Source organism: Bombus bifarius, unplaced genomic scaffold (genome assembly GCF_011952205.1).
Source record: "Bombus bifarius isolate JDL3187 unplaced genomic scaffold, Bbif_JDL3187 scf7180000008056, whole genome shotgun sequence".
Lineage (NCBI taxonomy): Eukaryota > Metazoa > Arthropoda > Insecta > Hymenoptera > Apidae > Bombus > Bombus bifarius.
In genome coordinates, this window is record NW_022884421.1 from 349,063 (window position 1) to 365,105 (window position 16,043).

General features: G+C 30.9%; 4 protein-coding genes across 11 annotated transcripts; 2 read left to right on the forward strand and 2 right to left on the reverse strand.

The window, feature by feature from the left end:
- Nucleotides 1-114: 114 nt before the first annotated feature.
- LOC117208174 (GTPase-activating protein and VPS9 domain-containing protein 1) lies at nucleotides 115-7,941 on the reverse strand. Of its 4 annotated transcripts, none has more exons than XM_033449124.1 (16): nucleotides 7,747-7,941; nucleotides 7,120-7,318; nucleotides 5,685-7,029; nucleotides 5,093-5,283; nucleotides 4,526-4,685; nucleotides 4,284-4,457; nucleotides 4,048-4,209; nucleotides 3,689-3,956; nucleotides 3,468-3,565; nucleotides 2,946-3,382; nucleotides 2,266-2,761; nucleotides 1,886-2,121; nucleotides 1,528-1,784; nucleotides 1,223-1,434; nucleotides 743-1,128; nucleotides 115-632 (listed from the first exon to the last, which is right to left on the reverse strand). In XM_033449124.1, the coding sequence occupies exons 2-16, from the start codon at nucleotides 7,249-7,251 to the stop codon at nucleotides 501-503; spliced, it is 4,686 nt and encodes a 1,561-aa protein (XP_033305015.1). In that variant the 5' UTR covers nucleotides 7,252-7,318; nucleotides 7,747-7,941; the 3' UTR covers nucleotides 115-500. The 4 variants fall into 4 exon arrangements, with proteins under 4 accessions (XP_033305015.1, XP_033305014.1, XP_033305017.1 ...); XM_033449123.1 differs by lacking the exon at nucleotides 7,747-7,941 and adding an exon at nucleotides 7,421-7,491; XM_033449126.1 differs by lacking the exon at nucleotides 7,747-7,941 and having other exon boundaries at nucleotides 1,223-1,422; nucleotides 7,120-7,399.
- A 264-nt stretch (nucleotides 7,942-8,205) lies between these two features.
- LOC117208177 (sec1 family domain-containing protein 2-like) lies at nucleotides 8,206-11,451 on the forward strand. Of its 5 annotated transcripts, none has more exons than XM_033449130.1 (11): nucleotides 8,206-8,220; nucleotides 8,472-8,728; nucleotides 8,828-9,070; nucleotides 9,153-9,422; nucleotides 9,507-9,692; nucleotides 9,783-10,040; nucleotides 10,113-10,241; nucleotides 10,317-10,548; nucleotides 10,592-10,718; nucleotides 10,823-10,972; nucleotides 11,067-11,451. In XM_033449130.1, the coding sequence occupies exons 2-11, from the start codon at nucleotides 8,528-8,530 to the stop codon at nucleotides 11,272-11,274; spliced, it is 2,004 nt and encodes a 667-aa protein (XP_033305021.1). In that variant the 5' UTR covers nucleotides 8,206-8,220; nucleotides 8,472-8,527; the 3' UTR covers nucleotides 11,275-11,451. The 5 variants fall into 5 exon arrangements, with proteins under 5 accessions (XP_033305021.1, XP_033305019.1, XP_033305022.1 ...); XM_033449128.1 differs by lacking the exon at nucleotides 8,206-8,220 and adding an exon at nucleotides 8,235-8,394; XM_033449131.1 differs by lacking the exon at nucleotides 8,206-8,220 and adding an exon at nucleotides 8,235-8,394 and having other exon boundaries at nucleotides 10,610-10,718.
- Nucleotides 11,051-12,728, reverse strand: LOC117208188 (DNA repair protein XRCC2-like). Its single transcript, XM_033449155.1, has 2 exons — nucleotides 12,513-12,728; nucleotides 11,051-12,284 (listed from the first exon to the last, which is right to left on the reverse strand). The coding sequence occupies exon 2, from the start codon at nucleotides 12,117-12,119 to the stop codon at nucleotides 11,325-11,327; it is 795 nt and encodes a 264-aa protein (XP_033305046.1). The 5' UTR covers nucleotides 12,120-12,284; nucleotides 12,513-12,728; the 3' UTR covers nucleotides 11,051-11,324.
- A 50-nt stretch (nucleotides 12,729-12,778) lies between these two features.
- On the forward strand, nucleotides 12,779-15,979 carry LOC117208184 (protein will die slowly). Its single transcript, XM_033449146.1, has 9 exons — nucleotides 12,779-13,124; nucleotides 13,391-13,508; nucleotides 13,651-13,747; nucleotides 13,828-13,991; nucleotides 14,126-14,215; nucleotides 14,570-14,709; nucleotides 14,805-15,036; nucleotides 15,138-15,225; nucleotides 15,327-15,979. The coding sequence occupies exons 2-9, from the start codon at nucleotides 13,416-13,418 to the stop codon at nucleotides 15,425-15,427; spliced, it is 1,005 nt and encodes a 334-aa protein (XP_033305037.1). The 5' UTR covers nucleotides 12,779-13,124; nucleotides 13,391-13,415; the 3' UTR covers nucleotides 15,428-15,979.
- Nucleotides 15,980-16,043: the final 64 nt, after the last annotated feature.

Genomic DNA, 16,043 nt, shown 5'->3' on the forward strand with positions numbered 1-16,043 from the left:
AGATTATGAATGTTGACAGTAATAACGACAACAATTATTATTATTATTATTATTATTATTATTATTATTATTATTATTATTATTATTACATATTAATAATATAAATAATAATAACGACGATGATGATGATGATGGCAATGATGATAGTGACGATAATAATAATAATTGATATTTGAAATTAATTAAGATAAATGTGACAATGAGAGTGGTGCTAGTAATGTTGGTAAGGACAGCAAGATTAACAGAAATATCTGATAGATATACAATAGAAATAATAATAGTAGAAGCAATTTTAACAAAAATAATAGACAGCAATAACAATAAAGCTATTGAAAAGGACGAGAATAACAATTTCACAAGAAATGATATGAAGATTGATATTACGACTATAATAACGTGATAGTAATAATAAAAATTATTGAAAAGATATGACAGCGACAATGAAAATTATGATACACTATTTCTACATGTTCCGGCGATAACTTGTTATTAAGTGCAACTTAATCCATAGTCTTTATAAATTCAATCGCGGAACAAAATTGCGTCCACCAATATTGTTCTTCTCCTCCTAATCGATTCCCATAGAAACTATCCACATATTGTATAGTGGAAAGCAAGGACGGTGGGTTAGTCTGAAAATATAATCGAAGAAACTATTACTATCCTTAGTGTCAAATATTAATAACCAACTTGTATATACACATACAAGTTGAAAAGAAAGAAAGTGGAATGAAACACTTGCTTTAATGATAACGTAGACTAATACAGGAATTAGATCATCGGCTGCGGGTACTCCCCTCTCGGTTGCCATCGAAAGCAAGTTCATGATGGTGGTAGCACAACGAAAGACACATTGCAACTTATCTCTAGGTGTCTTATATGCTGATATCACAGCTAATTCCGCTTGAGCCCATGGCCAGGGACATTCGTAATGGTATATTTTAGGAATTCGTAAATCCTTGTGGTTCGGTGTTACAACATTGGCCAGTTTTTTAATATGATCATGAAGTAATTGGTCCCTATAAACGTCACCATCTCCATTTGGATAAAGCGCGTTGTGGTAAACACGTGCCATTACAGTCCTTTCAACTACAACTCTTGCCAAATTTAGTTGATTTTCGCAAGCACCTATATTGACAGTGCAATCATTTACAAACAACCATAGTAATTAATATATTATATCAAGTTGTTTGTAAGCTCGAATTAATTAACATTTACTCACACTGCCAAATTGAATCATTGTCTATTTTTGCATTAAGTTTACTTAGAAAGCTATCGACCAAGTCTTGTTTTTCATCTGCTAATGTTAACTTTTTAAATTCATCACAAAAACGTAGTAAAAGGGATTCTTTTTTTTCTAAAAAACCTTTCACGCAAGCAGATACAAGATGATTATTGACAGCATCTCGATCACATTTCACTCTAATACATAATCTACAATTGTGTAAAGATATTAACATTGCTTTGAATATTATTAAAGAAATTAAGAAATTAATAATATTAAAGAAAAAAGGTCGGTAACTATACCTATCCAAGTGAGCCAATGTAGAGAGTAATCCTTGACGACATCTAATCAAATACGCAATATAAGGAGATCGTTTTTGGTAATCTTCGCGCAACGATTTAAATAATTTTCTACACCCGTCGTCGTTAAATAATCTAACGCAACGTAGTGTTTCGTGTAAATGCGCTATCAACGCTCTGTCTTGTAAATTGATAGCTTCTGCCAACTGCAACTGCAGGAAGGCGACTAATTCATTTTCTTTTTGCGACCAATAATTCCGCTGTAACAAATAAATTGTTATTTTTTTTCTGTTAGCATTATGACGTTCAGTTTCAATCTCAATTTGTAAGAAACATTTAATACGATTACAAGCTTTAGCACCTCGGATGCAGCACTCCAAGGAATATGTTGGAGATCAGCGGTACTAAGTACCATTCGCAATTTTCTTTTTGCATCAGCAAATGCGTAGGAAAGCTCAATGTTATTCGGATCTATAAGAAGCCTTTCATCCTCGGTAGGTTCTTTCGTACGAGACTGATTACTTTCTACAGATACTTCCGTATCGCTTGCTGCACTCGGTTTCCTCCTGTATTTAGCTAAGATATCGTCCGTACTATCTAGAAAATTTTTAAATAATTTTCATTACCTTGAAATTAACGTTTCTTCCCTTGTGTCTATGTTTTTCCCTCATTTTTATTTTTTTTAGTTTTGCCTTTACAACGATTATTACAATGCAAAATGTTAAAGAAAGCAATATTTACCACCGCTCGGGTTACCGGCTGATGACACATCTTCTGACATTATTCTACGTAATCTATGTCGTCCTATGTCAATATTATCGCCGATGGCTTCTCGATCGTAACATCTGCCGATATCGTCTGTGCCACGAATCGCCTTACCCCGTCGATTTCGCAGAGACATTTTCAGTTTTCCAAAAAAACTTCTTTTATTTTTCTGATCATCGTCCAACAATTCCTTGTCTCCGCGTTCCGCAGTCATATCGAAGCTAATACTTTTTGGTATGGCTCCACTGGATACGGTTGGTTTCGGACAGTCATTGATCGTCATATCGCAACTCTCATTCATTGCTCCCATTGATATTGGCAACTCCGAACTTGTAGTTTTTATTCGTGTGTCAGAACCAGAACTACTGCTGGATGCCAAGCTCCCGGTACTTAATCCAACAACACCGTCCGGGCCATTTTCGTTAACAGTTTCGTCAACCGAACTGACTAAGCTACTTTCTAATTCCTGCGACTAAAACACGCTTCGAAAATTAACTATACCGTAACTATTAAACAACCAGTCGAATGCTATATAAAAACGCGCAATTGCATCGAAGAAACCAAAGATAATATAATAATAACAATAATAATAATAGTAAGAATAAAATAGTAGTAGCACTAAGAACAACAATAACAATAATTTAGAAAAAACAAACCTCTAATTTTATGTTGGTATTGTGCGATTTTTCTGTGCTCGACAATGTGGGCGGTGATATATGATTGGCTAATAATAAAGCTGGTGCAACTGCTGCTACACTGATACGATTATGAGTCGAAGAAGTTTGTTCCATTTGACTTTTTCCATTCTCAATGTGAAGTTTGTCTATGAGATGGACTAATCTGTCCTCGCATATGGATTTATCATAATTTGTTGAGCTACCGTCAATGCTGTTGGCATTTTTGTCGACATATTCTGTCACGCTTGATTGATAATCAGACCTGCTTGCATTTTGTCCAGTTACATTTAAGGACGATGCCGAGAGAGAGTTTGTTGGTGAAAGAACAACAGTTGTAGGAAATTGCATATTTTCCTGGCTCATCGATATCGATCGAAGATTCGTTGTTGACACACATTCGGTTGTTGTAACATTTTCTAAACATTAAGGACTCATATAAGTGCTAGGAATTGAATATAAAATAAGAATATCAAGTAATAAGATGTGTTTGAAATTATTAACTGTTCTTACGAGGAATCGCTTGTATCATGGTTTTTTCGGTTATTTCGGCTTCGCTACGAGATTCAACTTCGATTTCGGATCTTGCGGTATCATCAGATCTAAAATATGACAATAATTAATGCATCATCTACTTTTTCTGTATTTTCCTCATCTTTCTTTTTCTTTTATATTGTTTTATTATTTCTCCATTGTCTCCTTTTTCTATTATCTATATAGCATACCTTGCAACGCTAGCAGTATCGTCGGTATCGACCTCTGTCAATCTTTCAGAATCACTAGCTAATACATCGGTACTCCATGCTTCCGATGCAGTTTCGCTAACATCTAGTACGGCTTGTGGTACTGATTCTGACGTTGTTGGTAAAACTGGAGGAGTTTGCTCAGACGAATGGGGATACAATACTTTCTCTTGTTGCTCGATTATTTCGCTATCGGAAGCCAGAACATCAGTTGACCAGGTATCAGATACCATCGAAACAGTTTCATCTCCTGAAAATGTACGAGTGCAAACGTTAAAATAAAAGATGTATAAACATATTGTGTATTCATAGGAAATTATTTCTTTTTATTTCTTAAATACCTTCAATCAATTTTTTAATTTCAAATTTACAGAACTTGTCATCTATTTCGCATCGACTTTGTTTGGTCGGTATATTCGACGGAGGTAAATCTAATTGTCGAGTTTCACCCACTGTCCGTCCTTCATCTCCTTCGGTAATTTGAGATGACGGGGTGTCACGACCTAGATTCAATTGTCAAATGATCCAATACGATTCTCGTTACTCTTACACTTAAATAAAATTTATTTAACAAAACCTGATATATTAGGCGTTCCTCGTCCTGATACACTAGCAGATACCATATCTGAGAGATTATCATTTTGATCTTCCGTTTCCAATTCAAGCGAGGAAGCGACACTGTGGTTTGATGCAGCTTCTGATACCGCTTCTAAATTATCCGAAGTATTTCCGATAAAACCATCGAATAAAACTAATAACATTCAATGTTAATGATTATCCTTTATAAAGTACAAATACTAACTTCTAATATTTTAATACCTTCATCATGAGATAGCGAAAATCTTGTCTTTTTTTCTTGACTTTCTGTACGTTCAACACCACAATTGTTTTGTCTGTCATGCACATTGGATATGTCATCAGAAAGATTTAGATTAACCGAACCATTATCTATATTGGATTGAAGTTCTGTGCATAACACCTATCATATATATAAAAAACAGAAAAAGTAATCATTTGACAAACAGTTGATTATCGTTTAGTTAAATATCGGTTAACTGTTTGAGTCCCAGGAGTCATTGAAAAAACAGGGTCGATAAATCCCGAACAGCGCGATAGCGCTTGTCTTAATCGATTGCGAAGAAAATCAAGCGGCGCAATAGCGCTCGTTATAATTGTTACTTTATGAAATACATATATATTATTATATATACGTACTATTAGTTTATAAATATTTAAAGTTTTGTTCAATAAAAATTATTGAGAAGATAACAATGAAATACAAAATACCGTCAGTCGTCCGTAGCGTTCAAATGTAGTGGGACACAAAATCGAAACAGCGCGATCGCGCTGCTTGGGTCTCAGACGGTTAAAAAAACTAATGTATACCTTTTGTTCACTAAGAAGTCCTACGAATTCTCCTGTATTTGGTCCAAATGGAATTACAAGAACATCTTGAGGATTTTTATCAACAGATTCTTCTTCAGGGGTTGAAGTGCCATTCAATTCATCTACCCCGTCATTAGTCGTATTAGACGAGTATGATGACGATGATGATACTCGAATTCCTCGACCCTTTCCTAGAGAAATCAAAGTTTAATATCCCTTCTTTTGGTAAATACGACTTCTTTATTTATCTTTCACTTTATCCTTAAATACTGAATTATACACGCGTAAGAACGCGTAACTTTGTACGTACTTTATTTCTTTAATGAATGATTTACGTTAAAGATATTTATTTAAAGATTATACTTGGAAATTTCTCATTTAAAAAAAAATGCAATGAATCCTATGAAGAATGCTAAATATATATTTGCATGTACATTCGAAAGACAAGTTTAATTTTAGGATATCAAATAAAATACATTTAATATCAGCATTTCGCGATATAAATCGTGAAGTATGAGACGATTCTGAATTTCGTCATTGGACTAAAAGAGAAAAGATGAAACGAAGGAATAAAACTAATGATTGGACATACCTTTTCCTAATAAACCTCCCTTCTTGTTGGTAGTTTCAACAGAAGCATTGTTCGCCAATTTATTAGTAGTTAAGGAACCGGAAGGTAACTGAGAGAGCATATCAATCAATTGTTTCTTTTCAAACGCAGCGGACCGTGAAGCGTTTTCTACCGTAGTTTCTTTAGCTATAGTTTGCAGAAACGTAATTAATGTATTCAATTCCGTTTCTGTAAATAAAGCAGCGGAGCGAGAAAGACCTCGAAGTTTATTATTATCGATGATATTAGGCTCGTCCTCGAGTTCTTCTGCACCGTCCACCATCGCATCTATTATAGAAGAAACGGAATCCTTATCGAACTTCTTGTATAGATCAAATGTTTTGCTGTCAACAGCCTGGTATTTCATTAAGGAAAGCATTTGCAAAATTTGTCCAACTTGCATGAGATTGAATCGGGCAATGTAGCTAATAGGCGCATCAGTGATACCATATGGCTCTGGATTTACTATTGCAGGACATATGAAATATGTAAAAACCAAATCAGTGCACATTGCATGTACCTCTTTTGAATCAACATTCCCACTTTTTCCCAAAAGTCCTGCCATCTGTCTAACCAACCAACATACACTACTTGGAAAACAATGCATATTTTCTCGTATACTGATTATAAATCTTTGTGTAATGTGGAATAGAGAATTAATTGTCCAGAGTCTATAACGTTGTAGCTTTATTTCATACTCTGCAGTACCTTCCTTGCCAAATTTCTTTAATCTTTCAGATGGAGGAAATCTTATGGGTGCTTTATCTGGGTCAATATCAAGAAACATTTCATCTTCCATTAATAACTGTACAATAGGGTTATGTAAAGCAGCAGTTAAGAAAAACTTTGCTGAAAATAGACTCTCATGAAAAACTGAATAAAACCTAGAGAAAGCACATGTGCTGTGTCTGAGTAATCTCCGAGGATTATCAGATGGTACAATTTGTAGCAGCATTAGATGTTTCAGTAACTTTAAAACCAAAATTTTATCCTCTGGTAATAAACAACTACCATATAAACCAGCTGCTAATGATTGGACTATAGTTTGCACAGAGTCTGGTAGTAATTTGTCCCCCTCAACTAAACATGATGCAATTAGCTTTGGAGACTTTCTAAGAGCACCTAAGAATTCCCCATATGACAAACATGTCTGATAACGTAAATACTTGTACACATCGACAAAATTTGAATTTTCCAATGTATTTGCTCTTTGACAACAAGATGCTGGTGTACAGTATGGTTTAGACATTATCAACTGATTAAGATTAACTCTTTGCTGCGCTGTAATCCATGCTTGTTGTGCTAAATTGGATGATGCATATAACACCTAAAAAAATCCAAACAATTCTTTGTTTAAATGTCATAAACCATTTCCATATTTTTATTTATTTGTTACCAAAAATTAACTATTACATACCTTTTCATTGAGTATTTGTAAATTTTGTTGTTCCGAAGTAACAAACAGGCGTTCTTGACGCAAATGATTGGCTAATTCGATTATATCCCATTGCAATGTTCCCAGGGATTCTACACTATTTGCCGATGACATTACTAAGCATACCCAGGAGAACAATGAGTATCGTGAAATAATTTTCAAAATCTTCCCTCCTTAGATTCTAGATATTAATGGTTACTAATGTATCAAAGCTTCTTACATACTTGTCAAATGTATCATTTTAACATACTGTACTGCACTTGATTTAATAAAAAAACTATACCTGTATATAATGATAAATAAGATGTTGTTTTTATTTTCTTTGTTTAACGGAAAGTAAAATATTTAGATAAACTAGAAGAAAATAAATGATTGTTAGAAAATATAAGAAAAGAATCTCAACTAATCGCGTCGATTTAAATTCTTTTTTAAAACGACGATGGCTTAAATTCTTTTATTCGATTAAGTTATTCTTAAAACCGGTAGTTACGCGTTGCTTGCAGAATTAAGGTTTTTTACTGTTGTCCTTTTTATCTCGAAACAATATTCGCACCGACGCACAATCATTTTCCTTTATAGGTTAGAATTTTCTTCGACAAATGGCTGTACCTGTACTTTAAATCGAAATCTAAATCTTCGTATGATTGTTCGATTACTCGACAATGATTTGAATGTTGAACTAATGACCGATTTTTCTATTTTAAAAAATAAATGTTTTACTTTTAAACAAAACTTTGTTTAATATGTAAACGGACTTAAATAAAATCGCTTTTTCAAATATATATATTTTCTGTTTTATTTAAATTATGTATTAAATTTCTTGCATAAGATGAATTTGAGCAGTTAAAATTTTCAATTTTATAATTTATATAAATAAAAGAATATGCATTCTTTTTTTTGTCTTATTTTCTTTTTCTTCGTTCAAATTTCATATTTAAATTCTATTATAGATTATAAGTAGTAGCTGATGGTGATAAAGCAATAAATAATATAAAATAAAAGACGTCCTTTATGCTCCAAGTTCAACATATGTACGTATATGCAACGCAAACAAGACCGCGTGCGCACGCATATGAAGAGTAGGTGTGAATACGTATGCATGTCAATATCTGTACATACTGTTTGATATATGTATATCTTTTTGTACGATACTGTATAATATATAATATAGAAATTAGGTTAACTAAGTACTTTTTTCGACTAACTTGCTTCATTGTAGCTTCGTTATTATGTACTAATATATATAATCATATACACGTATGTGTTATTTGTATACATAATAGAGTATCAATATTAAGATTTGGAGAAAAGTTGATTTGTATATCATTAAACAGGTTATAGATAATGAGAAATCAAGGAAGTGATCGCTACTGAAATTTTGAAAAGAAAAATGACAGAAATTATTTTAGAAATTAAAAAACTTATCTCTGAATATTGGAAAAATATTTTTGCAGAAGTATGTGATGCAGTAGTTTATGTAGATCACTGTGCAATTGAATGTTTGCATTGGTACACAGCTGGTAAAGGCTATCTAGCATTAAAAGATGCTGGAGCAGTTGCAGTTTATGAGTTTGGCATGTATCATTTTCGAGTAGGTATATATATTTATAGGATTGTGAGATTTAAAAGAAGTAGAAAATGAAGTTTTAAAAAGATGAAAGACATTAAATCCATTTCTTGTCATTTTTAGTATGTCGAAGTAAAAGATACTAAAAAAGCTGTTATTATATCAACATCTGGTGATCCAGCATTTTATCAACGAACAATTAAAATGATTCTGGCAAAGAATACTTTCCAGAACTGTATTGTGTACTGCAGTGTACCTTGTGACACTATCAACCATTTGGGAACATTATCTGCTGAAGAAAAATTAGATTACAATAAATTAAAGAAAGACATTAAGGTTTGGATGACTTCAGGAAATCTTTCTCAAGTTGGTTAATCAATTATTTATTTTGTCTTCAAACTTGTTCCAAATTTATTTCAATTATAACTAAGACAAGCTTAATTTGTAGGAACCTGTTGTTGACATTATCTATGTACCGATTTTTATTGCCCTTTTAAATAAGGATTTATTTGTAACACCTCCTTTTGGAGATTTAATGCCATCTCTGGACACAAATATTCCAAAAGATACATTTGTTAAATTGAATTTCTTAGCATATTCATTTTATAATCTATTTGATAGTATAGGAGCTAAATTAGATATTTATTCACTTGGAAATTTAAGTGATCATCTTGCAAAGAATTTAGAAGATTATATGTCTAGTATTAATCATAAAAGTGTGAGTAGTAGAAAGTAAGGCACTGAAAAAATAAATTAAGATAAGTTAATGAAAAATAAATTTTACTTATTGTTGTTTCTATAGCATTTATCTGAAACTTCAGAAATAGGAGTCTCTCTTATTTTGATTGACAGAACATTAGATCTTTGTACACCTACTAGTAACAATATGGAATCTTTCCTTGCAAAAATATTACGTACGTTTCCTCATTTACCTCATCATGATAACGATGTAGCCATTAATATGTCACTTCTATTTGGGAGTGTAACGGTACAAATAAGTATATAGTTGTTCATATAACTGTTTTTGTTAATTTATGTGGATGGTGAATAATAGATTATTTTTTTTATGGGTTTCAAGGAAGTGTTAAAATCATATGAAATACCAGGTTGTTTAGCAAGTATGGAAGATGAGATGATGGATCTTCTTATTTCACAAAAAGGAAAAAAGTTGTTAAATACAGTTAACCAATTTTTAAATGATATAACTTTAACAAAAGGTAGTCCAAAATTAAGAACACCAACAAGGATTTCTGGTCATAGCTTAGAAAAACTTCTTAGCAAAATTCAATCCACAAACAATATTGATTCTATGACAATTCATACAGAAAAACTTCAGGTAATTTTCAATTTTCATTTCTTCGAACAATGGACAAATCCTAGAGCTACTTCTTTTCACTTCGAAATATAGTGTATTTTAGCAATAATCAAAGCATCTATATCGCAAAAAGCTGATCAAATTGAGCTACTTACTAGCTTAGAAAAGTTAGCTTTGCAAAATCTTTCTGTGAGTCGAGAATCCTCGAGTATACTCGTACAGGTAAACCTTTTTTTTAATTTCATTTTTACGACGATATGTGTCTACTTAATAAATATAAATTAAAAAATTTTTTAGTTGAGTAATATTATACGAACGCGAATTCACAGGGGACTTGATGTTGAAAACTTATTAGCACTATTGATACATGTTTACTCACTTGCGGGAACGCAGATTCGATTTTCTACACAACAAGAACGCCGATTAGAAGAGTCAATTGCGGATGCAATTTTTGAAGATTTCCAAATTTTAAAAGAAAGTCCTTTGATGAATACAAAATCAGCCTATCAGCGTAATTTATTACTACTAGGTATATATTATTTGAGATACATTCTTCTTAAAATATTTTAAAATTGTATTTGTTATTTTAGGTGGAGACGATGTTGCTGTAGCGCAAGAAACATCATGTAACATTGCAGCACGTATTCTCGATACTCTGAGATTAATCGCGGAACAACGTTTAATACTGCAAGATTATAGGTAAAACCTCTACATGAAAATTTTTCTTTTTTAATTAATCTCTTAATAATTAACATTATCTATTTTGAACAAAATTATATTAATAACGAAATAATTATTTGCAGATCTTGTATGTTGAAGCCAAGCCCTCAAGAATCAACTCGATACATTAGTATATTAGAACAAGTTACAAAGGATATATTTAGTGTAGACATAAGTCGAGAACTACGAGATCTTCATAAAAAATCATCTTCATTTATTTCAGCTGGCTTTAAGTAAAAATTCTTCATTTGAAATAATTCATATGAATGAAATTTCTTAAAATATGATATTAAATATTAAGAATTTATAAATCTTCTTCCATTGCAGTTTAATTTTAGGGGGTAAAACAAAACGTCATCCTCGAGACAATCCCTATATTTTAATATACGTTGTTGGAGGCATTACTGCAGAAGAGGCAAAAGTAATTCAAGAAGTAGTATCTGCACATAGTAACGAAAAATCACCACATATAATATTAGCAGGATCTAGATTATTAAACCCTTTGGATATAGTGGATAAAATATTCTTTTCTTAATTATTTTTTTTTTGTAGATATAATAGAAAAATTTGTAAATGTAATAGAATTCATCCTTCTCTTTCATCTATCTTCCATTTTATACCATTGGATAAAATGGAATAATGTATTTTCCTAATAATTTGTATTGTTTCTAATGTACATAAAAAATTTGTCGAATTACACACCTTGCACAATTGTATTTTATAATCTATATTATTTGTAAGATAATTTCTTTTGTTATGTATACTTTCACATAATTTGGTATATATAGTTGCTACATTAAATCGAGTTGTTTGTAGTTTGATAATTTTTAACAATTTCTTTATATATGTATCAATTGTAGTAATATTATCTTCACAGTCTTGCCAATAATATGCTGTTATGCTGTCAATAGCAAGAAGTGCAATTTTGGTGTTATCAAGGAATATGTCATCCAGTGTATGTAATGTTAAAGAAAATTGTTCATTATTGTAACAATCAATGATATGCAAGTTGCGCAAAGAATCTTTAATAATAGTTGTCTTATCAAACTCTGTATCAATTGCTTCAGAAAATGATATATTGGCTGTATTTACGATACTGCTCATTAATTCAACCAATTTTGAAGTTTGAAAATGATGATCAGTATTTATCAAAATAGCTGAAGCATTGCAGCCTTTGATTGCATAATTATTTGGTAAGATACACCTTGCAAGCATTTGAGATAAAAGAAAAGTCTTACCAGATGATCGTTCTCCACCAATTTCTATAATATCTGTGTTCTGAGGACCTTCAGAGAACAAAGTATCTTCGAGCCCATGTAAGCTCGGTTTTTCATTTAACCTTGTGAGCAATTCTGCTCCAGATTCAATCTGTGGTTGCATAGGTTTTATTTCTAATACTTTCCTTTATTTAATATATGTGTGTGGGTCAATCTTTATTTCTTTGTTATTTAAAATATCATTTAAATTACTGTAATATTTTTATTTTACAACATTTTACTTTTTACTATCAAGTTACTATCAATATTTCTCTTTTACATATTCTGTCTGTAAGAAACGTGAATATCATATACATATATATTACATTTGTATAGTATTGTATATATATAAAACTTTAAATAAGATATATGTATATATTGTAATGTTACAATATATATTATTTAAAAAAATTAATAAAAAATTAAAATAAATAATGCGTAAAAATAATAAAAGATAATGAAACAAAAGCTTTGGTCTTACAAAAATGATTGCAAATTAATCCTTAACTGAGCTTACATAAAAATCAGCAAGTTCTCCTATGAATGTAAGGAAGGACATAACTTAATTAATACTATATTGTAAAGCTATTAACCATCCGCTTTAAATGAAAAGATATTAATATACTCGGCTCGATGAGTTAAAGAAATGAGCAAACTTTTAAAAAGTGAGGTTAACAAATGAAGTTTTTTTTGAAGGACGACTTAAGCTTCTATCGCAGTTTTTCGACTATTCGATAGGCTGTAAACTGTAAGCTGTAAGTGCTGTAACCATAGAGGTATAAAGATTGTCACGTGATAAGTTATTTCGTGTTCGAGTTTCATGAATCCTGAACTTAATGTAGAATATCAGGTGTTAAGAAATAGAGAGTAGGCAACAATCTTATTGTTTTTTATTTTTGTCATGTATATTATGGACGCGTATGTATATTAGAAAGTTTCTCATGATTGAACAAATGTTTTTATTTACTAAGGTATAAATGAAAAGATATAAATACGAAGATTAAAAGTGAAAAGAATTATAAAAGAAATACAAACGGAAATTGAAAAGTTTTACGAATAAGAGGCAATTTTACGATTCGACACTTGGTAGATAGTGATAGTCAACAACAAGAAATTACATCGTGATCACGTGTGTATTAATGATTTAAAAAAAAATGTAAAGGTATCATTATTAAACGATTTTGGATATGGCATGAACCCAAAATGTAATTTTTAATAGCTATATTAAATAAAGGAATTTGAAAAAATTTATTCCTTTAATATTGAAGAAGCATTTTCTTCTGGATTTTTATGTGAGGATTGAGTAATAAATGTGCTAAAAATTTTGAGTTTATCCATATAATTTATCCTGTTCTTTGTTTATATATATACTCCAGTTTTTATCTCACAAGTTAGTATATTCTCCAAAACTTGTTGAAAAATGGTGCCACTTGGACCATCACCAGGGCATCAAACGTCTGTCAATAATACTCCAACTACTCCAGCCAGTGGCACTAAAAGTAGCTCAACGTTGGTGAGCAAACTCAATAATTTGTGCTCTAATATTTCTGCTCTCTCTTTCTCTCTCTTTCTAACCACTTTTATTAATATTTCTCTTCTTGTTTTATTTGTGAATAATATGGTTAAAATTCCTGTGTGCTTGTTGATTTTTGTAGAAACCGAATTATACCCTGAAGTATACCTTGGCAGGCCATACCAAAGCAGTCTCTTCTGTAAAATTCAGTCCTAATGGGGAATGGCTTGCGAGTTCTTGTAAATAAAAATGTTTCTAATCTAATATCAATTTTGTAATTGCTAAGTTTATCTAAACAAAATTAATTTTTTGCTTGTAGCTGCAGATAAATTAATTAAAATATGGGGTTCCTATGATGGCAAATTTGAGAAAACAATATCTGGCCATAAGCTTGGTATTTCAGATGTTGCATGGTCTAGCGATAGTAGACTATTAGTATCTGCTTCTGATGATAAAACTTTGAAAATATGGGAATTGAGTTCTGTAAGTTGACTACTTTTACTTTAAGAAATTATATTTAAAATGAATTTAGATTTGTATGAAGTCTAGAACTTTAACATAAATGTAAGATATTTATTGTAAATAACTTAGTTATGTATAGTTCTTTTTATTTTCAGGGAAAGTGCTTAAAAACTTTAAAAGGCCATAGTAATTATGTTTTCTGTTGCAATTTTAATCCACAGTCAAATTTAATAGTTTCTGGTTCTGTAAGTATTTAAGTATAAAAATTCATTTATGTGAGATTTTTTTTAAGAATTACGTGCAAGTCTCTGAATTAAGTACATAAGCACAATGATAATACAAGAATGAAACATGTCATAATATATACTTAAATTAACATGGAATTAAAAAGAATTTGTTTCAATATATATTGGAGAAAAATTTATGATAATACTTGATACTATGATTAAATAAGAGCATTCAAAACAAAAAAATAGTTGATGTTAAATGGTATTTTATACAATATTTCGGAACTTTATTAAAAATAGCTTGTGTGTTTATATGGACAAAGACTTGGACTGTAAGTATATATGCAATATTAACATAATAAATATTATTAGTTTGATGAAAGTGTTCGGATATGGGATGTTAGAACTGGAAAATGCTTGAAAACTTTACCCGCTCATTCGGATCCTGTAAGTGCAGTTCATTTTAATAGGGACGGATCATTAATTGTATCTAGTAGTTACGACGGATTATGGTAAGTGTGCATATTTTTTTTGAATGTCAATACCTGCTTGTTAGAGAATAAATAAATAAATATGAATAACACCAATTGACATGATTGTTATATAGTCGAATTTGGGATACCGCATCTGGCCAGTGTTTGAAGACTTTAATCGACGATGATAACCCTCCCGTATCTTTTGTAAAGTTTTCACCAAATGGAAAATATATTTTGGCAGCAACACTAGACAATACGTTAAAGCTTTGGGACTATAGCAAAGGAAAATGTTTGAAAACGTATACAGGTCATAAAAATGAAAAATATTGTATCTTCGCAAATTTTTCAGTTACAGGAGGAAAGGTAGGTTATATTACGTTCGTGTATACAATGCATTCGTTCGGTATGATTAAATCAATGTCGTTTAACTCATCTTTATATTTTTGATTTTTTTTGTTCATCAGTGGATTGTTTCGGGTTCAGAAGACAATATGGTGTACATTTGGAATTTGCAGACGAAGGAGATTGTTCAAAAACTGCAGGGACACACAGGTATAATAGATTATATTATAGAGATGATTCGATTTATATCATTATGGTGAAATATTGGCCTCATATATAATATACAAATCAATACATCTGTTTATTTTTAGATGTTGTGCTATGTACTACGTGTCACCCGACCGATAATATTATAGCTTCAGCCGCCCTTGAAAACGATAAAACTATCAAATTATGGAAAAGTGACACATAGAATATGTATGTTACTCACGATTTTATTAAAAATTCTACAAGGAGCGTTTGTATCTTTTAGAAACATCTTATTCGATCTTTCTTTTCTTTACTTTTTAAAATTTTTACATTTACTCAATTTTCAATCATAATGAAATTAATAATTTTAATAGACAATTCGCGCCTATCTTTCGGATAATTGTAGAAAATAGAACTTGGTTTTATACAATTAGATATTAAGTTTACCATTATAATTGAATGAGCGCAATAAATCTAAATTGTCATGCATCGGTTAAGAAACAAATCCAAGAGTAAACAGTGTTTAGTGAACAATTTTCTTATCATTTCGACGTTATGTATAACCGATAGCTTTACGTTTGTAACTATGTAATTTACTTGTAAAGCGAATATGTACTCCTTTCTATTTATATGACACTAGAAAATAAAGCAATGTGTATAATATTTTGAACAGAATGCAATGGTTATATGTAACCTCTTTAAATATTCTAAAGAGGAAAAAGAATGAAAAAAAGATTATAAAGATATCCTTGTAACGAAAATATGTTTATGTAAAGAAAGTGACGAAAAGAAAAAAATATAAATATGTATTTTTTCGTACCTGAGATGAAATGTGCAGT